This window comes from Haliotis rubra, unplaced genomic scaffold, assembly GCF_003918875.1.
Source record: "Haliotis rubra isolate DU_JTF1 unplaced genomic scaffold, ASM391887v1 Scf457, whole genome shotgun sequence".
NCBI classification, from domain to species: Eukaryota; Metazoa; Mollusca; class Gastropoda; order Lepetellida; family Haliotidae; genus Haliotis; species Haliotis rubra.
The window spans coordinates 735,440-760,060 of record NW_025767143.1 but is presented as its reverse complement, the minus strand read 5'-3'; the positions used below and the strand labels follow the sequence as shown (position 1 = coordinate 760,060).

Sequence of the window (24,621 nt, the reverse complement as noted above, 5' to 3'; positions counted from 1 at the left end):
TTAGTGCTATGACTTTTCTGTTTTTAAATGACAACGTAATGAATAGATGTTTTTTTAAATAAAACTCATTTTGACTCTGTACTTACCATGTGTACTAATGCAGACTTGTTCTTATCACTATATGGCTGGCTGGAATAAAGCGACGTAAAAGCCCAACTCAACTCAACCCAACCTTTAAAACATTACTGTGGTGCGGTTAAAGGCCGGGGTTCCAACCTGAGATTAATTTGGCATTGATTCAATGCTGCTGACACAAACGGAAAATTCACAAACTGCAGAAAAAACATATACTATAAGAGAGATTACTGGTACATGTTGCAGACTGCTGGAGAGATCACATCCTGGCAATTCCAGAACACTAATTCTTTTGAATGTAGACTTATGAACAACAGAGTTACGGCCTGTTAAAGAGGGAACTATTTCTGTGGGCACAGGAAAACCAGGACACGGGCAGTGGTGCTATATTTTACGACACTTCCTCCAGCTATCTCACAACTGGAAAAATGCGAAATCCTAATGTCCCTAGCTGTTTGTGGCGTAATTGTGGCGTAACTATTGACTTTTACATAATGATAATGTGAAGCAAAATTGTTCCACATTTTATTGTCTACAGTTTGGTACCTTCAAAAAGAAAATCCATTGTGTTTTCGCAGAGCTGTGAACCCTATAAAAATGCGTTCGGCCAAAAATTGACCAACTTCCAAGGGCAATAACTCCGACACGATTCAAGATATCGATATGCATTGAACAACCTAACTAGTCCAGAGTGTGGGCTTTAAAACGATATATAGAACACTATTGTACTATTTGCCGTTCAGGAGCAGAGGATTGTTAAACAGAGGCACCGTCAAAAAGGTGCAGAAATTTGCGAAATCGCGAAGGCTGTGTTTGCGTCGTAATGGTGACGTTATTATTGATTTTTTCATAACCATGATGTGAAGCAAAAATGTTTCCCATCCAATTACCTACAGTTTGATACTATGGAAGATGGAATTCATCGATTTTCCGCAGAGTTGTGACCTCTTTCTTAACCCTATAAAAATGCGTCTTAAAAAAATCACTGACTTCCAAGGGCGATAACTCTTCAACTATTCAAGATATCGATATGCATTGAACAACCTAAGTAGTCCAGAGGGTGGGCTTTAAAATGATATATCGAACGCGATTGTACTATATGCCGTTCTGGAGAAGAAGATTTTTAAAGACAGCCACCGTCAAAACGAGGAAATCGGCAAAAATTTCAGTTTTTTCAAAATTTCGGAAAATCTATTCTGCCGCGAAACTTCGGCTATGGTTGGATCCATGGGGAAGGTTGGTGTCTACATTGAGTGAAAATTTGGTCAATTTATCTCTAATAGTATTGGAGATATAGACGTTGGAAAAGTTTGAAATATTTTGACATTTTGGGTTCTCTGCCCTTACCGGAAGCCGGAAGTCTGGATTTTTTCGACTATGTATCAATTTCAGCACACAGGCTATCACCTCTGAAAGTTTCATGAAAATCGGCCCAGCGGTTAGGTCAGGAGAGCTGTCACAAAAATTGTACAAATAATAAGAAGAAGAAGAAGAAAAGAAGAATAATATTCGGATAATAACAGTAGGTCTTCCAGACTTTCGTCTGAAGACCTAATAAGTCATCACTGAAAGAAGAACTGACCGGAAGATTCCTCCCTCCCTTGATAAAGCCTCTCGTCAAACAAGCTATAACCGACATCATGAACGAAGACTATATTGGCAACATTATTACCGGACATGTTCTCAGGGAAGTTCAAAGCGTTAAGGCAAATGTACAATACACAAAGTCACAACTCAAAACCTTGGCAGAACAGCTGAGACGTGTTGAACGGGATAGAGACACTTACAGAAAGAGTCTTCGAAAACAACGTCGCAGATTGACCGAAGACATCCGCGCATCACAGCTGAATCGGACTGTTGCTGACTTGCGTGATGCAAGGATGCTGAAGTCCGAACTAAATCAGACCAACGATGATCTTTGTGACACAAAGCGAAAAGTCATTGGTCTTACTGAGGACTTTATTGCGCTGAATACAAGTTGTGTGACGATGAGAAGCAAGGTTGAATCGTGCATGGATGACCTACAGGAAATCCAGCTGAGGTTACCCACAGACATTCAGAGTTTAACCACTCAACTGAACCAGACCAAAGAAGATCTGCTTGATACAAAGGAAGTAATCAGTGGACTCTCAGAGGACTTTATTGCGCTGAATAGAAGTTGTGGTATGAGGAAAGAGGTAAAACCGAGTGAAGGAAATGAAAGCTCGCTGACAACATCGTCATTGTCGCAGATGTCACTCACAACTTCGACCACGACGTTTCCTGGAACTACAGCAGGTGAGACCTTCAACAGAGATTTAACGCTTAATTAACATTCTGTTTTGATATTCCAACCAGAAGATATGAGAATAACATCATTATTTCGTTTCAATTAAGCCAATGTTTTACAGTCATACTGCATGCACATTTAATATTTGTCCTCTGCTTTTGAAACAATATGTTGGACGTGCATGTTCAGCGTTTTCATTGTGGAAAACGTTCAGGTCCAAACATGACAGTGTTAAAACGTTTTCATTTCAAAGGCTGTTTGCAAACTTGTGTACAAAATATCGTGTTGCTTATTGTGAACATCATTTAGCGTTCACAGAGCATATTAACGCATTGTTAATTGGCCATGGCAACATAGGGTTCACAGAACACGTCAATGTATTGTTTATTGGGCATGGCAACATAGGTTTCACAGAACACGTCAATGTATTGTTTATTGGGCATGGCAACATAGGCTTTACGGTACATGTTAACGTATTGTTTATTGGCCACGTTAACACGGGGTTCACAGGACATTTGTGGCTTCTTGTGCCCCTTATCGACATCTTTGTTTGTGCCCCTTATTCACATCTTTGTTAGCAAATCGTAATGTATAGAACTAAATCAGTAAAACAAAACAGTTAACATCAGTGAATAACTGACACACCACCCTGGAACACGCTGGATATGAATTACGATCATAAACATGTGCCGTTGTCTTTGTTGGTTTAACATTACAGTGTTCCAGTACAGTCCAGGACCCCGCCCCTCTTATGCAGCCTGAACTATCCCAATACTGACCCACCACCACCCTCGAATTCGTTTCGTCAGGCTGGCCCATCATTGCAATGTAATAGCCACACTTCCCGCTGTCCCCCCTCGCCCGATGTACAAATCCAGTAATGAGATTGTATATGTGGGGCAAACGCTGCATATCTCATCTTATTATATACCGATGTACAACTCCAGTAATGAGGCTATATATGTGGGGCAAGCGCTGCATATCTCATCTTATTATATACCCATGGACAACTTCAGGAATGAGGCTATATATGTGGGGCAAGCGCTACATATCTCATCTTATTATATATCCATGTACAACTTGAGGAATGAGGCTATATATGTGGGGCAAGCGCTGCATATCTCATCATATTATATATCCATGTACAACTTCAGGAATGAGGCTATATATGTGGGGCAAGCGCTGCATATCTCATCATATTATATACCCATGTACAGCTTCAGGAATGAGGCTATATATGTGGGGCAAGCGCTACATATCTCATCATATTATATACCCATGTACAGCTCCACGAATGTGGCTATATATTTGGGGCAAGCGCTGCATATCTCATCATATTATATACCCATGTACAGCTTCAGGAATGAGGCTATATATGTGGGGCAAGCGCTACATATCTCATCATATTATATACCCATGTACAGCTCCACGAATGTGGCTATATATGTGGGGCAAGCGCTGCATATCTCATCATATTATATACCCATGTACAGCTTCAGGAATGAGGCTATATATGTGGGGCAAGCGCTACATATCTCATCATATTATGTATCCATGTACAACTTCAGGAATGAGGCTATATATGTGGGGCAAGCGCTGCATATCTCATCATATTATATATCCATGTACAACTTCAGTAATAAGGCTATATATGTGGGGCAAGCGCTACATATCTCATCATATTATATACCCATGTACAACTTCAGGAATGAGGCTATATATGTGGGGCAAGCGCTACATATCTCATCCTACATTGCATCAAGATCAGGTGGTGTGTGAAGATCATTTCATTTTCCCTGGATGTCTAACCTCCGTCTAGCTTGACCACTGATGCTGCGAGGTGAATATTATTATCACTAACATTATTTCTATTACTAATTCTCTGTCGTAACAATATTGCCTTTGTATTGTTTATTTCAACTCTGCTATTTTCACACTGAATTATTTCTGTACCTTTGCACTTGATTAGACTCGAGCTGGTTTCGTCAGGACACAGAACCACTTCCTATTTCGAATGTTGTGACCTGCTTTCAGTAAAACCTGCTTTCAGACTCACTCGTCAAGACTCGACCTGGTGTTTTCAGGCCAGAGCCTTCATTTCAGACCTGTACAGTACAACCCCAGACCCAATAATCATTGCATGACATTTACAGGGAACTGACTAAAACCTTGGTATTCTGAATAGGCGGACGTGTTATGGATACTGTATATGAACATAAATATCTCGGTATGTATTTCACACCTGGACTGAGTAGAGGAATACATGCAGTCTACACTTAAAATAAACTCAGAAAACCACACATTGTCTTTAAAGGATATGTTTAGTGTCTAAACTCAGTGTAAGTACGACAATGGTCTTGTTTGACAGAATGATCGCAGCTATTTACATCTAAGCCTCTGGAGCCTAATGATATCCACATATGCATTGAAATTGACATTTATTTATATTTTTGTAAACAAATATTAGAAGTTTGGATACAAACAGTCAGTGAATTAGGGAAGTACCCAATATGCTTATACAATTCGTGTCCATGTCATGGCACAGTTAACACGAAGTGTGTTGTAATATGTTACTTTCATCTGATAAAACCGGAGGCCAAACTTCGGTTGGATAGAAATATTTCCATACTGAGTTGTTGATCAGGGTGCCGTTCCACTAACCAATCTTAGCCCTACGCCAATCGTAAACCCTAAAATCCCAATCTTAGTGTGACGTTACGATCAGCTTACCGTTCCACTAACCAATCTTACCCAAGTCAATCGTAAAGTTAAGATCCAAAGTTTAAGTTGCTCAGGACCAACTTAGGATAGCTAAAATTAATCTTAGAGAAACCAAAGTGGTGGCTTTCATAGTCTATATGAAGAAGAAGAAGAGCGAGCATTTCACCGCGAGCGTCCCCTAATAGACCGATCCAGTCCCGGCCGATAAGCCCCGCCCACTTCGTTTTTGACGTTAGGGGGGGACAACCACTGACTAATCACAATGGCGTCACCGCCGGCGAACCGTATATGACTGCGAACGTTGTTGATGAATTCTCTTGTGGTATCCGTCGTTTGTGAATGATATTTAAAGAGGAAAGTTATACGTATTTTATTTTTAATAGATTTTAGTTGACAGATTGCAATTGGCGAGTGAAAATGAGTTACATTCCCGATGAAAAATCGTCTCGGCCAGCTGCTGCTCCTGACCCGAAGCGTGTTTTCTTTCAAACCAAATACTCTATCTGGCAATTCACGTCCGTCTAAATATAAGATATTAGCAAGGGGGGTTTTTTTTAACTGAATTATGTTTGTTTGTTTTTCTCAAACATTCCCATCGTTATTTTAGAAAATCCCTGAACACAGCGCCACATGATCAAGGTGCAGATTGTTTCGGTATCTATAAATAGATTGTCAACAGTGCGCGTGTATTCATTTATCTGTTGTTCAAATTTAGTTACATCAATAATGTGAAAACATGGGTTTTCTACCTTTTAATGAACAAAGTAGAAAAATATTTCCCGTCTACTACTAGGTGCACCTTATTTGTCTGTATATATTAATGTAAACAAATCAATCACAGCATAATCTATATTTGATCTTTCGAGGGAATCTGGAAAAGGTGATTGGGCCTGTAAACATTATGTTTCCATGGATGTATCTGACGTACCAAGAATAAAAATAATATTCAGCAGCTAATCTGCAGCAATTCTCAGTAACATTTCCCTCTTCAAAATCTGTACACCATCCTGAAATGACACTGAATATAAGCAAATCCTTTCAAATGTTTTTTCTATGTGTACTTTGTTGTAGAAACTTAATTTACAAACTTCCATAATACTGGACTTCATGAACTGCCAGCATGTATGTACAGGCACGTCACAGCACCAGAACACAAAGAAGATCCAGGATACAGTCTGCACCTGTACACTGACCTATCTTCCAGAAATAGGAAACCTGTGATTCAAAATATTTGAACAGAGGATACACAGTTATCCAAACAATTAACTAGGATTGAAGTAGAATGTTACACAAAATACAAATATACTGCCTTTTCTTCAGATATTTAACTGCTAACTACTAATGTAAATAAGCCACAAAGAATATATCATATGTTCAAAGCTTTTTGTCAATAAAATTACATACTGACAGTATTGTTTCTTAAACAATGATACTGTTTGTTTTATTACATCTGAGACCATATCCCTAAGGGAGGGACATAACACTGATTTTGATCTATTTCCTTTTCTGGGATACTTAACAGTGTCAAAAAATATTTTAAAGTTGTTTCAAAATTTGAAATGTTTAGGAAAACAGACATGAAAATGTCCTGAAGCATTCACCTCCTTCAAACCAGTGTGCAATTTAATATGAAGCTCATTTTCCAAATAACCATCAACAAACCTTGAACAATTTGTCCAAAAACAACATCTTAATAAACACTACTTTGGCTCAGTCTTCAAATATTGGTAACCTCCTTAAAATCTGATGATTTCTAAGAAGTATTACATCATATCTGGGTTAAATACACTGAGGGGCAAAAGAAACGATACCAAACTTTAATGGGGGACAAATTGGATTTGAACTCAGACTTTTTAGGTGGTTTGGAACAGAAAACCTTCGCACGAACGCAACTTAAACGGACCTGCGCCAAAATACATGCATTTGGAAATGGAAAGTCATGAAAAATGCATTTGACTGGCAATTTTTCATGCACGTGCAAAATGACGTGCATGGGTCGTATTGAGTATAAAAGCACATGGAAATGTTCGCCAGTATCAGATTACAACGTTAACATCATCGACCATGCCAAGATTAACAGCAGAGCAAAGAGAACGGGCACTTGGAATGATCCAGCTTGGTGCGACCCACGACCATGTTGCCCGAATCTTCAACTGTATCCGTTTGACGATCACCAGGCTTATGGCACGTTACAGGCAAACAGGCAGAACGTCGGACAGACCCAGGAGTGGTAGGCCGCCCGTCACGACCGCCGCTGAAGACCGCTACCTACGTGTGTTACACTTACGTAACAGGTTCCTCACGGTGACGTCATCGGCAGAGACAGCGCTCGGCCATCGTGTCAGCAGACGAACGGTGTCTAGGAGGCTACGTTTGCACGACCTTCGCGCCTACCGACCCTTCCGTGGCATAGCACTGAGCCGTCAACATCGACGTGAACGTCTGAGATGGGCACGCCAAGTTGCAGGCTGGCAGAACAGGCAATGGGCTCGAGTACTCTTTACAGATGAGAGCAGGTTCCACCTTAACAGACCAGACGGCAGGATACGGGTACATCGACGCAGAGGTGAACGTACTGCACGTTGCTGCGTACAAGAAGTGGAGCCCTACGGCGGTGGCAGCGTCATGGTTTGGGGAGGCATAATTGGAGACAGAAAGACAGACTTGGTGATCGTAGACGGTAACTTGAATGGTCAAAGGTACATCAACCAGGTTCTCCGACCAGTCGTCTTGCCATTCCTGCAGCAGAAGCCCCGAACTGTCTTCCAACACGACAATGCTCCATGCCATACAGCACAGCGCGTTAGGGGTTTCCTTAACGCTAACAACGTTCACGTCTTACCATGGCCAGCACGTTCCCCTGACCTCTCCCCCATTGAGCACCTTTGGGACCATCTTGGGAGGCAAATTCGCGCCAGACCACATCCGCCTGCCAACAGGAGAGCTCTTGCCAGAGCACTGCAAGACGAGTGGAACAGGATCCAACGTCCGGTGATAAGACGTCTGACGTCATCTGCCCGACGTCGAGTTCGAGCCTGTATCGATGCTGGAGGAGCACACACTCGATACTGACTCTAACTTGTGGTAAAATGTGCTCAAATGACTGTTTCAGTGGGACTGTGTAAACTTGTACGTGATCGAATACTGGACAATCGACCCCACCCTCTTTAATTGTTGAATATCTGTACCTTCTTTGGTTATGACTGTATGAATTTACGATATGTTGTAGTTGTTTGATTGTTCTGAAAATATCAATTGTCACCTTATGCTTATGACGTCTTGTTTTTTCTCACGTTGTGAAATTTACTTGGTATCGTTTCTTTTGCCCCTAAGTGTATATGTTTCAATATTCATTCCACTTACATGAATAGTCAACTGAGAATTTTGTAACTTATTCTGTTTCAAACTGAATCATGCCTGATCAGGGTGTGACAAAAACGTTGCCTTTTTTCAAATTTTCTGGGTGTTGAAATAACTTTTTTAAGAGTTATGATACTAGTAATCACTTTCAGAATAATTTTATTAGTAAATATATTATTTAAAAAACCCAAAGATATCTTAAAACAAGAGTCAACAAGTTAGTTAGTACCACGTGATTGTTCTGCCATGATAGGTATATAGTGTTTAATTTGTTTGCCTAGTTCTGCCTTAAAATCACATGAATCTGATATGTCAGGCAATTATGTAATTATTTATAATTGATTAGATTATTATTTATTTTGTTACCTTTCCACGTTTACTTAAGGACGCAAGATTTTTAAAACATACCTTGCTATCATGTCCAGTGAATTAATTCAATTGACAGTTCTGTTATTACTCCTAAAATGTACCAATATACCTCCCCTACATGTAAAAAAATTATTTTGTAACAAAAATTCAAAACAAATAATGTTCTCATGGTTAAGAAATATACTTTTATTTCACTCCGTTTAATATTCCAGAAAGTCACTATTCTTCTCACATAGTTTTCGTCTCCGATCCACACGGAGTAAGGTACAATTCAATTCAAGGTCCCATCTCTTTAAACAAATTCTAAAATATTTAAGGCATGGTTTTATAGACACTCATTTGAATTAATTTTGATATTTGGATAGGCAACTGCTGACACTGACTACATTTCTGTTTGAATAAAAACATATTACCCCTCGAATATTTTGCACTATTAACAGATACTGTCACTAGGCATTCAAATTGTGCTTGTGAAACTATAAAACATCCAAAAAATGTGTGACAAATTTAAGAATATCTAAGAGCGAAGGCAACAATATCCACCACATTGTCCTTTAATGTAACAAGTTTTGCTATTTCGGTGGACCCTAACCGAAATTAGGTCGCTGTCAGATTTGTTTACATTGTGTCACGGCTTTAAAGCGATCTGATTTCGCCTGTCTCATTTCAGCTTTCTGGCGTACCAACTCAATGCCCAGTATTGACTAAAAACGTTAAGCAAAAACATTTTTGCAGTTACAAAAAAATGTCCGTGTTTATAACACTCGCAAAGACTTAAACTGCTATTTGTTGTCATTCATTGGTAATGATTTTGCACGTGTGCGAAAGTGTCGAAATTCGTGCAAATTCTCACCTTCGAGCAGACGTAGGTTTCGTGAACGATATATGCCGACATTTAACTGATCGCGAGACCTATCACACTACTTGATCCGCCTCAAATCTTTTGGCTTGATCGTAATGGTTGTGTTAAAGGTACACATGAAATCGCAGCAATATGTAATAGATATAGCAAGTGTGAATGGCATAATTCGAAGCACATCGCTTTGGAGGCATCGTTTGACCCCGGAAATAAGTCTGACAAATCCACAAAGCGCGCCCGGCCTGCTGATTGGCCAAAATTGACGCATGCGTCAGTTTTGATTAACAGACTGGATCGGTCGATTCTTTAATAACCATGAAATGAATTTGTTAATTCTGTGATGTAAACAAACACTGCACTGAAGCCTTACAAATGTCAGGCCAGTCTGACCACTGTCGTCATGGGAACACAGCCGAGGGTGTCGGTGTAATACATTTGTACAACAATATTACAACGTCATGGTTAAGAATAGGGACGGGTCGTGAAGTGAACAATGTTCTGAAACAAAAAGATACAAATATGTTTGATTTCACCCGACTTATGTGGTAGGGGATTCTAAATTTTAAGGCAGGCCGCGTGTTTTTCAAGACTACTGACTAAACTAGATTCTAGATACGTTATCAGACTGTGTGCTTGTGGCGAGGTAGAGGCTAGTCTGTCGTACAGACTCTGAAGCAAATATATCCAAGAAAGCCAACGCAAGTCTAGAAAATGTGGCAAGTCTAGATTTCCCGAGCTTCAGGTCTGAAAATGAAGAAAGTCTCAGGGCTCCTTTTCATTATATTTCATTTATGTTTTACTATGAACTTTTTGTCAGTAAAATATGTTCATTTCAGAGACTAGTTGTTAGTCTAGGTAGAGGCGTTCAGCCACACTTGCCCCTGAAACCAAGGTGCTCACTACCCTAACATTTTCCTCGAGGTTTTTTCTCTCCACGTTTACCACTCTCCTACCCAGAGTTCCATACGGCAAGCCAGCATAAGTCATCGCTGTGCCGGAGTGTGCACGTTTACACTCTTGGTTCGAAAACTACTTCCTCGCATTTCTCTATCTCTCGCAAGAAAGAGTCTCGATCTAAGCTTGGATCGGATCGTAAGATCGGGACCGGCTACAAACAGCCTAAGATCGATTAGTGGAACGGGTGTAACTTTTTTTTAGCTAAGAGGATTGTAAAATTGGTGTAACTTGCTATGATTGATCTCAGATAAGATCGGTTAGTGGAACGGCACCCAGTACAAGCAGTCAAGCGCCAAACGTTGCCATGCTCCTAACCTGAAACGTCACAATGACGTCATAGCTGGCACCTTTGCGGTCGTGGCGTCGCCAGTCAAGGCATTTTATAACTAGCAGGCAGATGTGTGGCTCGTGTTAGGACGTTCGTTATTGGTGGGTAAGTTCTCAGTTTCTACTTTTAAACTGATTTAGGAAATTAGACGAAATAGTGTAAATCGATATGAAGGTTACAGGAGTTTTTAAGTTTCATCCTTTGAACTGATAACATTTACAACAGTCACGGAAGATTTTATGAGATTATTTTAAATCTCTCCAGTCAAGTAACGGATGTGTTTCATGTGCATATTCGGACACTTGACGTCATTTCCATAGACTTACATGATATTTCAGTGTAGCATAAATAATTTTCATGAGGTGAGTTTAGAATAGATTTTTCTCAAATTTGACAGAAAAAATTGAAATCATCTCTGCTCTGCGCTCATAATTTCAGTTCAATTCTCCTGACCCCTATGTAACTAATGACATCACATTTATCAACTTACTTATACTTCCACAATGCACAATCCCATAGGCCGCCATGTTAAAGGAAATCACGGCACTGTGCACGTGTTGATTAAATTGTTGTCATTCGATAAATAAGCAATGGAAAATTAAACAAATATTATGTGATTGTAGGTACGATGATTCCTCACAAATGTGCAAAATTTGACTTGGATCATACGAAAATTAAATTCATGAAAATTCTTTATGCTACATTAAATTAACATGTTTACAAGTCTATGGAAGTTACGTCAAGTGTCCGAATATAACTGGCCCGGGTCTATATCTTGTGTTCTGCGTCAATGAATAACTGCATTGCATTGAAATACAGTCATTGGACATAAGTATTCGTCATTGTGCATAATTTCTATAGACTTAATTGTTAACTTGGTGCTGCTAGAAACATCATCTTGAATTTATTTGTCGTTTGATCTTGTTCATATTTTACACGTGTCATGGATCATCTCAGCTGCAAAGACATATTTTCCGTTCTATTTTCCATTCAGTATTTCAAGAATGACTGCACTTTGATTGATGCGTGTCACATGGTTAAGACAATTTTTAACATGGCAGTCTATGGGGAAAGAATACACAAGGTTGTATATATGTTGCTCATGTAACTACAATGCGGAAAATACTTGAAGGAACATTACATGGAAATAATGTATCTGTGACCAAGATGATTTCCTAACAACCTGCAAAATTTGACAACCAAATAACGAAAACCGAATTTATGAAAATTATTACAGCTACACTAAATAACATGCAAGTCTATGAGAATTTTGCCGACTGACGAATACTTATGTCCCATGAGCATACATTCCCCCTTTATAGCACACGACCGACAGTATCACCTGAATGTTTACATTGAAGGCCTGTAGCTTAGCTCTTTTAACACTGAAACCTTTATGTGGAACACATGTATTTCTGCAACACTTTTAAAAAATGCAGTAGAATGTAGATCATGGAAAGGCAACTATGCTTTTTTCTCGTTATTTCTAACACTCAAACAGACGGAGAATGTTAATCACTCGTACAGCCGACATTTCGATCTTTACCACCTCACACTGCCATGTGTTTGTACACTTGTTGTATATCAAAGCACGCTGCTTCCAACAACAAGAACGGTTGTGTCAGCTACAGTTTCCGCCTCAGTTAACAGTTGTGTGAGAATTGCACTGCCGGTGTAAGATTGAAAACATACCCGCGTTGAAAAGGTACCCGGCGGGTACTTTTTCAACATTGAATTATTACCCGGACTCACTTTTCAACGCCCGGGGTCTTTTTTCAACATTGAATAATTACCCGGCTGCTATTGAAAAATAACCCGGGTCACGTATTGAAAAGATACCCTCGTTGAATAATGACCCTCGCTGTTTCTAACGCTGTAAACGTACGTAGCCAATTGAAACACCGTTGATTAGCTTTTTACCCATGTACTTATTTATGTATATTTCTAGCAATATAACTTAATTATAGATTCGTGTTTGTGTTTTAATATGGTCTCTCGCAATTCCGTGTGGAATGGCTTGTGTACACATATTTATGGTTTTATCAAAATGTTTTGTTAAAAATGCTGTCCATACGGTGAGACCGAAATAACTCATTTGTTGGACGACTGTGCCTGTCTTTGATAGACGCCGCAGATCCAGACGGGAACATCCAAATCTTTGATATCGTGCCGATGCACGTCCGTATAAAAATGTTACACATTTCAAAAGAATATAACACTGATAAAGTCATTGCATTTCAACACTTTTATTCAATGTGGAAGAACAAGAAGTCAAGGATATCTAAGATTACAAAAGCAGTAGGAACTACCCAAAGTGGGCGTCTAAAAATCAAACTTTCGGCGAAAATGTGAAAAATTCAATCTGGATAACGACAACCTGTTTTTCAAATCCAAATCCGGACCGCTAAGAGTCCCTCACAAGGCAGATGTGCCAGTGTCCCGATTTCTCGAAACAAACTTAAGATTTAACTCAAATTTCAAACTGAGTTTGACAATTTGAAACAGCTGATTTGTTTAACTCAACTGCATTTTGAAAAAAAAACAAACCCCAAACAACTCTACTATGTTTGAGTTTTATATCGATTTCAGTTCATTCTGGGAAATACATTTTCTCAAATTTGAGTAAAAACTCTAACTTAAGTCAAAACTCAGACTTAAGCTTGTTTCGAGAAATTGGGCCTGAAGAGCTTCCATCAGGAAACTGGGGCACACCTTGGTGTAAATAAAACGTAACTATACACGCTTTTTTAAATGCAAAATCTACTGATATTCTAATGTAGCTGCGGTTTTATTTTATTTGACCTTTTGACGCGTTGAAGTATGTATATGAATCCGCTATTACCTGTCCACTAAGGCGTATATAGAACATCAAACTTGATAGCAACGTTAGTTTTCGTACAACATAAATTTCCTTTGAATTATACCGAGAACAAAACCTTACACGACACTAGCACTACCAAAAAGGTGAAAAGCCGTGATTGATGAACGTGGATTTTATACGTCATTGACAGAACTATGGCTACATTCCTTCTCTCCTGTGAGATTGTTCTGTATTGATCCGATATCCTATAGGTGACTGACGGTGATAGTGTTTTTGGTGTTGTCATGGCTTTAAAAACATACACATCTCAATATTCAGTGTTATCCTAATGAAACTGCAATAATTTTATTTTATTGCTTTTGTGTGCCGTAAATAATCATCTCTAAGCAATTATGTTGTTTTCTTTCACAAAGCTTGTTTTCTTTCACTTTGTTCCTTCACCACAACCAGACATCTCATCCCACTACATTACACCCCACCCTATAACCATGTATCCCCACCCCAACAAGACACATAACGCCTGGACATCCACACCACTACAAGCATAGACCCCCTACCCTACATCGCACGTCCGCATATCTCCTCACACACAACCATATCCCCCTCCCCAACAATCATACATATCCCCACACCCATAATCCCCTCCCCAACAATCATACATCCTCATCCCCACAACCACTTATCCCCACCCCAATAACCAGACATCCCACCCCTGCACATTGGAGCAAGCCCATTAATGGACATGTAAACCAACACAAGAAGTTTATATACAACGCTGTCCTTTACAGGGAGCCAGTGTAAATCCTTCAGGACTGGTGTTATGTGCACATACATGTGTTCATGCACTGCTGTAACGTGTCCATGCACTGCTGATGTGTTCCACAGAGTACACTGTTGCAGTAGTCTAGGCGTGATGTCTCAAATGCATGGATTAGGCATTTTACTGATGGTGTGTCCATGTACCTGCTAATATGTCTGATGTTCCTTAGGTGGAAATTTGCAGATTTGCAGATGATACTAACGTGATTTTCCGTGCTTAATGTTGAGTCAAAGATGACACCTAGATTTCGAGCATGGCTTTCTGGTTGAACAAACGTGTCTCCAATTTGAACTCCAGGGACCTTGAACTTTTATTTTATCTGTTTGGAGCTGATGATGAGAATCTCCATTTTGTCATCGTTTAGTTTCAGAAAATAACCCTTCATCCAACATTTGATCTCAGCTATGCAATGTGTTATTGTCTGCAGGGTATTCTGTACAGAAGATGCAGTTTGTGGCTTGAATCCGAGATATAGCTGAGTGTCATCAGCATAGAGATGATAACTGAGATTGTGGGCTCGGGCTATATCACCAACGGGTATGGTATATACAGTGAACAGAATTAGGCCCAGGACTGAGCCTTGTGGTACTTCATACCTTAATTCTCTGCTCTCAGACCTTACCCCATCGATGATAACTGATTGCTTGCATCCTGTGAGAACAAACACCCATCCCCACATCCACAACAATACATCCCACCGCACATTCCCACTCCCGCAACCATACCCCGGCCCAGACCACCATACAAACCCACCACTATTATCACACATCCCCACCCCAGCAACCTACATCCCCACACTCACAAGAAAACATCCCACCTTCTCACATTCCCATACAAACAACCAAACATCACCACCCCCAAAACAACAAATCCACACACCCACAACCTACATCCCCACAACCATATATCCCACTTCTGCACATTCCCATCCCCACAACCAAAGATATCCACCCTAAGGACCACAAATCCCAAATCCCCCAATCACGTGTGGGTGAGAGATGCATGGTTGTGGGGGTAGGGATCTAGAGTTTTGGGGGTGGGAATGTATGGTTGAGGTGTTGGGGATGTATGGTGTTGTGGGGATGGACATTACAGTAGTAGGATGTCTGGTTGTTGGCTGGGGATATATGTTTGTGGAGGTGGGGATGTATGGGGTAGTTATCTGAATGTTGTCACATTAAGTGTCTGAATCGGTTTGCAAAACAACATGACAAAGGTATACCAATATTATTCAGAAATGTTTATGATTGCAATAAACATGGAGAATCAAATTCTCTGTACACAAAAATACACAGAGATATACTGCTCGATACAATGCATTTGACACATTATTTTACTAAACTGAATATATAAAAATACACGGTATGATCAGTATGTTAATAGATTACCCTAAAAATGCATACCTTGCCATAAGGGTACATATATTTGTAGATGAACTTTTTAGACAGATACGTTCCACTCTTTGTGATTTTTACTTATGACACCTGTCCTGAGCACTGCAGGTTTTATGGCTTGAAGCCAGTATGAGCGTATACATTTGCTATATATTGATCATTTTGAGCATGATAACCATGGTGATATTAGAATAGATCTGATACATGTCAATAATCACATAATTTGATATCAACAATTATTCAGCCAGGTAGCAGGTAACACGCTTGATTAAATGCAGCAATGGACTCTTTTTGCTTTACTTTTTTATATTTTACAGCAGTGCATACATACCTATATTTCAACACACAATCAGCGATTTTGCTTGGATAATGTTCTCTGAAATTGTTGACCAGTTCACTATTGTGATTTGTTTTAAAAATTAAAATTGTATGGTGTGTCTCGAAATTGTGTCTTTTTATGATATTTGGATATTGTGTTACCACCTAAACTTATTTGGACTAAAGCACAAACTACTCATCGTACACAGAGTAAAGAGGCAAATATGACATTGTACATGTATTAAAAGAAAGTTGGAAATATACAATGCCAAGTTATATTTCAGATAGTTGATGCTATTATTGTCTCTATAGTGTGTTATGGTGCAGAAGTGTAGGGCACCCCATATTGTAAAATTATTGAAGATGTACAGCATAAAATGTGTAAAACAACAAACAATGATATGGTTTGGTCAGACTGTGTCAGAGCCACTCTCAGACTTGAGTACACCAAGGGTTAAATATTAAGTATTGGTGCAAGCTACTGTATTTGGATGAACACTGACTGCCTCGCCAAATCTATCTAATGGACGACACTGGCTGTACAATATGGGCTACTCATATAAAACATATTCTGTTTAGACTTGGATTTGAATATGTCTGGTTAAAACAAGATGTGAGAAATGTGAAGATATTTTTTCACCTTTTCAAACCATGATTATTTCACAACCTACTGCAATCATGGTGCAGTTCTGTGAACAGTTTATCGGATTCTTTCTATTAATATTTCATAATGTGTCCGTTTTCCGATGACATAAAAAACTGCAGCAGCCACTGCTGTATCTGGGGATGGAGGGGTATATTCAGTTTTATATAATCATAGTGATGTGATTTTCCATATCCAGTAGATAACACGCCAGTGGTCCGATGTGTAATCACCTTCTCGGTAGCATCACGCAGATGTTGCCATACCATGACTATTGTTATACTTTAAGATCAATGCTTATATTGTGTCACCATGATCAACCCCATGCAAAATTGAAGAAAAGATATAGATGTTACATGTATATTGAAATGATGTATGAAAAACCATAAATATATTCTTCTTTATTTTTTTATTTTTTCACACTTACACTTTTGCATAAATAAATGTTCGAATTAATCAGTTATGTGTTTCAAATGTGTTAGATCCATTTATCATTAATTACATAATGTGGTAACAACCATTTTCTAGTTACTATTACTAGGCGTTCAGTTTATTTCCAGCATATAACTGGAGGAAATGGGACCAAATCATCGAATTATACCTAGTCAAACTACATTAATACTAACTATATTCAAGCAATATGGTCGTTAAGATCCCTGTTTTGTGTGTACTATTTCGAGACAACAGCGAGCTGACACGAAATATCAACGCACATGTCGGTGTTGGAAATGGCATATGTGTTATTGTTTACAAATGGCATATGCTTTATTGTCTCGAAACGGCTTAAATAGCAATCAAGATTTACGGAAACTGTCGATGTTTACCGACGAGAGGCCAGACGTTTGTTCAAAGGAGAGGGTAGTGCTAATGCGAGGGTCAGTGGTCAAATATGAAATGCAGTCAGACAAGTTGAATACGATGAATAGAAAGGTAAAAGCATGACCTACAAGCTCAACACAATATTTTGTGTAGAATCGGGCTGTCCAGTTTCGATCAGGTTTCTAGCATCGCGAGTGTCGCACCTTGTGTGTTTTATGTAACGGGTGTAGAGGTAGAATGTTCTAAAATTTCATTTCTTCACCGATTTTGTTCAAACTTGAAATACATGTTAATCATAACATATGAAAGCAATATACGATTGCGAAAGTCTAGATTTTCATTTTTTTAAAATTAGTGTCTGTTCTGAAGGGTTCGTGAAGAACTGATGTTCTCGGACACAGTACTTGATAGCACAAATACACGCGCGGCAAGGACATTAGCTTTTCATGCTGCACGAGATTCTGTGCGAAGGTCGACCGCTATGATACAGACGTTAAAACTTTCAGTTTTAGGCGCTAGTGACGGTTGTTAATGGGTAAATCTCTGCACGTGATAGACGTTGACCTAGCAAGAAAAGTATTCTGTGCAAAGGTCGACCGCTATGATACAGACGTTAAAACTTTCAGTTTTAGGCGCTAGTGACGGTTGTTAATGCGTAAATCTCTGCACGTGATAGACGTTGACCTAGCAAGAAAAGTATAGATTAAATAGAAATACACATAGTCGAGAGAATTATCCATTAACATTTTGACAGTTGCTAGATGGACAGTTTCCTCATATTAAGTTTAAACTTCAGGATTTATTAGTTTATTTCACATTTCTCATTGCGTTAAAAATGTGATTTCACGTTTAGTTGATTATAAGGGGATTTCACGTTTAGTTGATAATAAGGGGATTTCACATTTAGTTGATTGAAAGGTAAGTCAAAATTTATGAAGTTTTAATTTAATTTTCCACTGCGTAACAGTGTCCAAACAGTGATTTGAATCCATGTGATACAACATATGAAAAATGGTACATCTCCAGGTATTGATAACGTCCTTATAGAAATGATTAAAACAAGTGAATCTAAAATAATGCCCTTTTGAGTAGCAATGTTCAATAAAATATTTTAAATGGTTGTTTCCAACAAATGTGGAGTAGAGCAATTTTAGTTCCTTTACTCAGCTCACACGGGAAAATATATACTTGTGTTTTAAATGAAAGACTAACAAAATGGGCAAAATGTTAAAGATAAAGCTTCTGAAACTCAAGCTGGTTTTCGGAAGGGCTATTCAGTTGTTTACCATATCTTCACATTGTATGCTATCATCGAGAAAAATCTGTGTAGAAGAAGGTTTTATAAAAGCTTTTGGTTTTGTAAATACAGTTAAACTCTGGAAATTGCTTTCATGAGTATATATAAAACAGTGAAATCGTGTGTCAGAGTTCAATCCGAGTTAACGGTACATTTGGTTTACGGCAGGGTTGTATGTTGAGTCCAATGTTTTCCCCATTATTTATAAATGAACTTCCTATAGAAATCACAAATTATGGTAAACATGGAGACAAATTGTTTCCAGATGTACTTGAAATTCTAATGTTGTTATTTGCGGATGATGTAATTCTTGTGTCAGATACTTTTGGTGGTCTTCAGTGCCAGTTAGACACTTTAAAATCGTATGCAGATAACTGGGGATTAACTGTAAATTTAGATAAAACTAAAAATCTTGTTTTTAGGAGAGGTGGGGAATTAGCGGTTAAGGAAAACTCGCTTTATGATGAGAGAAACATTGAAGCGGTAAACTGCTACAAATATCTATTTTTTTGTGTTCGCTTGTAATTGTAGTCTTAGACAAGTTGTCTCAGAGCTTGCAGCTCGTAGTAAGAAGGCTTAAATGGAATTAGCTATAAACTTAAAGGTCACATGCAACCAAAAAATTAAACATAATTAAAACACAATTATCACTTATTCATCACATATAATATACATTGCTGATTATGAAAAAAACATATAAACAAAATTATAAGCGTACAATCGCAAATCAAAAGTGCAATATTTTGTATTTGGGTTTACTGCCCAAGAAACGAAGGAGCCGGGATACCGAACCCAGTCAGAGCGGGTGGGTGTGCACTCAAGTGTAACGGCTGGTTCAACATTTGCAGATGCCCCCACGGCTCATTGTGTGTGTATATATAGAGATGTTGGGTTTTGTAAATACATGCTCATTTTTTGTGTATAACATTTTGCAATCAACAGACATCATAACATGACATGTGTTCAAGTATCACACCTTTCTGTTTGTGTAATTACATAATGTGACAGCGACCGAACTCCGGCCATAAATCAATGCGTCTTGTTTATGGTGTATAGCCTGATAGGTGTTCAAATTGCATGTGGTCAGTGATCGAAGTTGTGTATTGAATATTGTCATTAGCAGACACCCAGTCAGACACAAAGAGGTCATTAAAACAGACATTGAGTTTTGTCTGTGACAACGACATATCCATATCACAGTTAGAAAGAACGTGTGATCAACATGTTTTAACAAAATTGGACATCTACACTTGAAAATAGTTCATGCTATAAGTTATAATTCTACTACAATCTACGAGATTTGACACGCACGGTATACAACATTCAAGGAACGCTGACAAAGTTACTTCTGTCATACGTTATGAAACGTGCAACATACTACTGGTCCAATTTCAACAGTACAAAAGTACTCTCGCCATGATACAATTAATCAAAGAGACATAGACCTACAATAACACAACTATATCAGAAACAATAGTGCCATGCCGCTGTAGTTTACGGAAACGTGCTTAGCGCAACGAAAGAGGTCAAAACAAAACACACAGCCATATCCGTAACATGATATGCATTCGTTACGCATTGCTATTTAACAAAATCCAGCTGAATCGGTGCGAAAATGAGCCACTAATGAGACAAGATGGCAATTTTATAATGAAGGTAAAATGCGATGCACAACAAAACCCGCACTATTTTTGTTGATTCTTACTATTCAGTGAGTGAGTGAGTGAGTTTGGTTTTACGCCGCTTTTAGCAATATTCCAGCAACATCACGGCGGGGGACACCGGAAATGGGCTTCACACAATGTACCCATGTGGGGATTCGAACCCGGGTCCTCGGCGTGACGAGCCAACGCTTTAACCACTAGGGTACCCCACCGCCCCTCTTACTATTCAGTACCTACATAGTAAATTTCAGCTGAATTGCTGGAGAAATGAGTCACAAATCGGGCAAAATGGCATTTTCAATATGGCCATATACATATTGCAAGAAGACATATAAAACAATTCAGCTTCATCACTCAAGTAGATAGTAGTTTCAGAGAACATGTTTTAAAGGTATAACTGAAATTAAAGGCCGTGCCGAATAACAGGTCAAACAGGTAAAATGGTGAAGTAAAGCAAATCTGTTGAGTTTGCTATCTGGCACAGATATATCAACTTTCAGCTGATTCACTGCAGAAATTGGGGACTAAAGAGCGAAAATGTCATTTTCAGTATATGGCCGCTGTAGTCGCCATATCTGAAATTGGATCGGAATGCCTCTAACAACCTTTGGTGTCCTCTTGGTTTGGATCATGTATGTCAAGTTTCAGTCTCATCGGCTAAGTAGTTTCGGAAATGATGTTTACAGATGTCGCACGGCGACGGACATACAGTCAACGACATAAGCTCATCTGAAGTTTGTCCAGGTGAGCTAAAATGTGTCTATGTTCACCATCCAACCAGTGTGCGAAATAGTTTGCAGATTGTACTTACCAGTCGGGCAAGCTATGCCTGAAAGTGTCTAGCCCACAAAACATATCACTTGCCCGAAATTTGAATGTAGACACGAGTTTCATCATTAAGCTGCCAATATGATGAACATTTTTATCAGGCCATAATCTTGCATGATGTCGGAGAGAATTATATGTTTTCAAAATCACCCCATGAAAGTTCACTTGCCAGTCGGCCCAGTGACTGTGGAGATTTACTGGCCCGACTGGAATTTTACTAGCCACGGACTAGCGGACCAGTGGCTATTTCGCACATTGCATCAAACCAAAGATGTCCGGTACGTTGCATACGCGTATATATCTTAACATATGTATCTTACTTGACAGTGTTGAAACAGCGAGGGTCATTATTCAACGAGGGTATCTTTTCAATACGTGACCCGGGTTATTTTTCAATAGCAGCCGGGTAAATATTCAATGTTGAAAAAAGACCCCGGGCGTTGAAAAGTGAGTCCGGGTAATAATTCAATGTTGAAAAAGTACCCGCCGGGTACCTTTTCAACGCGGGTATGTTTTCAATCTTACACCGGCATAGCTCGATATGCTGACATTTTGTGAATGCTTCACAGAGTTTTCCTGACACAAATTACAACTGTGTTGCACAAACACCGAGGAAAGTTGCCATGCTGCCCTACACATTGCGTGATAAACACTGAAGTTTTAATCTGCTTCACATTAGAATTTACGGAATATTGCCTAAAATACCATGTACACTAAACAGGAAGGGTGGGGTGGGGTGGGGACATAATGGAAAGGCATTTTGAATTCCAGTCACGATAAATGAAGTCAGACTAACCAGGTGGTGATTCCATAAAGAGGAATTATGAGTAGGTATAAGTGCAGATGTTTTTGTTTCTTTATCTACTTTTACTTTCAGTGTAATAATGTGAATAATGATGTATGTATATATATTAAGTCCCCGTAGAATATACTCGCCCCTAACCTAGCCTCAACCCTGGGGGCGAACAGATTCTTTAGTTTCACCGTTAATGTTTATATTTTAAAAAACCCAAAAAACAATCTATTCAGTTACAAAATTTCAACAAAGAGGAGCATTTGTAAAAATAAATTTAGGAAGTGTTTCTTTTTTTTCCTCCAGAGACACGCGGTCTTTTATGAACAGGTATCTCAATCAAATCAAACCACATATTAATATTTAATACCTCTGCTATAACTGATTTATTTTGAATTTATTCATACATACTATTGAAAGGCAAAACATTTGTGGGAACGAAAACTGAGACCAGTAGTTATAATGCTTACGTGCTATGTATAGTTTTCTGACTAAAATATTCCCTGTTTCAGCCTCCACTGACCCGAGCCCGAGCAACACGGCTTCACTAGCGCCAGTGAAGACACAAAACTCTGATCTACACGGTAGGTTAGAAAACCCAGCAGGCAGGAAGCTCAGTCCTTAATTTTGCCTACATTTATCACGCTAATGTATATACCCGTGGAGATTCTGACTTGAGGGATGAGTCTAACATATTATATCGATCGACGTTCATTTCAAACTGTAAAAACTAAATATAAGAAGTTTTACTTTTTTCCTGCATAGACACTCGGTCTCGATGAATCGTTATCTCAATCAAACTGAACAATATATTCTTCCATCAGAGATGCATTTAGAATTTAATAGTACATAATATTGAAAGGCACAACATATGTGGAAAGGCAAAAACAGAGCCAGGGATTGGGTTCAGAAAATGACTAATAATCCAGAAAATGGCCCATTGTCAAAGTTATCTATCCCAATCCCTGCAGAGGCCAGTAGTTATAATACGTGTGTGTTATATATAGTTTTCTGAACAACATATTCCCTGTTTCAGCCTCGACTGACCCGAGCCCGAACACCACGGTTCCACCAACGCCACTGACCACACACGACCCTGATCCACACGGTAGGTGGGAAAACCCAGCAGGCAGCCTTATATCTTATTGCCCTAATAAATACCAAACAACAGTTGTACTGACATTATCAACTTGTAAAGTTCAACAAACATCATCACTCTCCAGCCGAACACAAGATATTGCTACAACTTCTGGTTCAACAGAAAGTTTTGTATTAAACACACCATCCATAATTCCAGAAACCACATGTTGACATTCCCGCCATGTTGTATTGTTGTCAGCCATGATGGAATTGTTTAAACGATGCAGCAATGTCCGAGTCACGTATCAACATGATGAAGACATTGTAGATGTGTGACACAGATGTCTGATGTTTACTTTGTGTTGCAGCGACTCCATCACCAGCAGCAGGCCGCCGCCTCTACTCCGCCAGCGGGGCCGGTGACCTGGAGACAGTGAAGCGGATCCTGGCAGCGGGTCACGTGGACATCAACACGAGAGGATACTACAGCAGGACACCGGTGATGGTGGCAGCACGGAGGGGACACAGCGTTGTGGTGGAGTTCCTGGTGGGTAGAGGGGCTGATGTGTCGCTGGTGGACAGGGGCGGTAACAACGTCCTTCACTTGGCCTGTATTGTGGGAGACCTGGAGACGGTGAAGCTGATCGTGTCCTGGAACGTGGTGGGCATCAACGCCAGGAGCAACAAAGGGCGGACAGCGGTCTGGTGGGCGAGACACTGGGGACATCAGCGAGTGGTGGAGTTCATGGAGTCACGTGGTGGACACTGAAGTCGGTGTCGGTGTGGACAGCGACGGTGCACATGTCGTTACTGACACTGACGCGGTGTGTGCCGTCCACGTTGTCGTGTGTCACGATTCACGTGATTTCCTTTTACTTTGTGAATATAAATAAAACTTGTTGAAAGTATTTTCAGACATTTTGTCATTTGTTGTGTTTGTAACCTCGCAGGATCAGGTAAGAAAATTGTGAAGTGAGTGTAAACATGAACGGTGAGTGATTGTACGTAAACGTCGCCCGTCTTAACATAATTCTGTGTTTATTTTGTTCTGGGAATGTCGCGAATTGTGAAACCGACAACAACAAACTGTTTGTTTACATGTCGCTGCACTCTGTGACCTCAGCTGACATGGCGCCATTTGTACAGTGACAGTGACGTCACACTCCTGGTGACGTCACAGGTATACACTGAGGTGCCCGGCCGTCT

At 39.5% G+C, this 24,621-nt stretch overlaps 1 protein-coding gene across 2 annotated transcripts; it reads left to right on the top strand.

The window, feature by feature from the left end:
* Positions 1–1,638: 1,638 nt before the first annotated feature.
* LOC124290092 (palmitoyltransferase AKR1-like) lies at positions 1,639–24,323 on the top strand. Of its 2 annotated transcripts, XM_046726781.1 has the most exons (4): positions 1,639–2,352; positions 22,848–22,919; positions 23,372–23,443; positions 23,784–24,323. In XM_046726781.1, exons 1-4 carry the CDS (start codon positions 1,716–1,718, stop codon positions 24,182–24,184), a joined length of 1,182 nt encoding a protein of 393 aa, XP_046582737.1. In that variant the 5' UTR covers positions 1,639–1,715; the 3' UTR covers positions 24,185–24,323. The 2 variants fall into 2 exon arrangements, with proteins under 2 accessions (XP_046582737.1, XP_046582738.1); XM_046726782.1 differs by lacking the exon at positions 23,372–23,443.
* Positions 24,324–24,621: the final 298 nt, after the last annotated feature.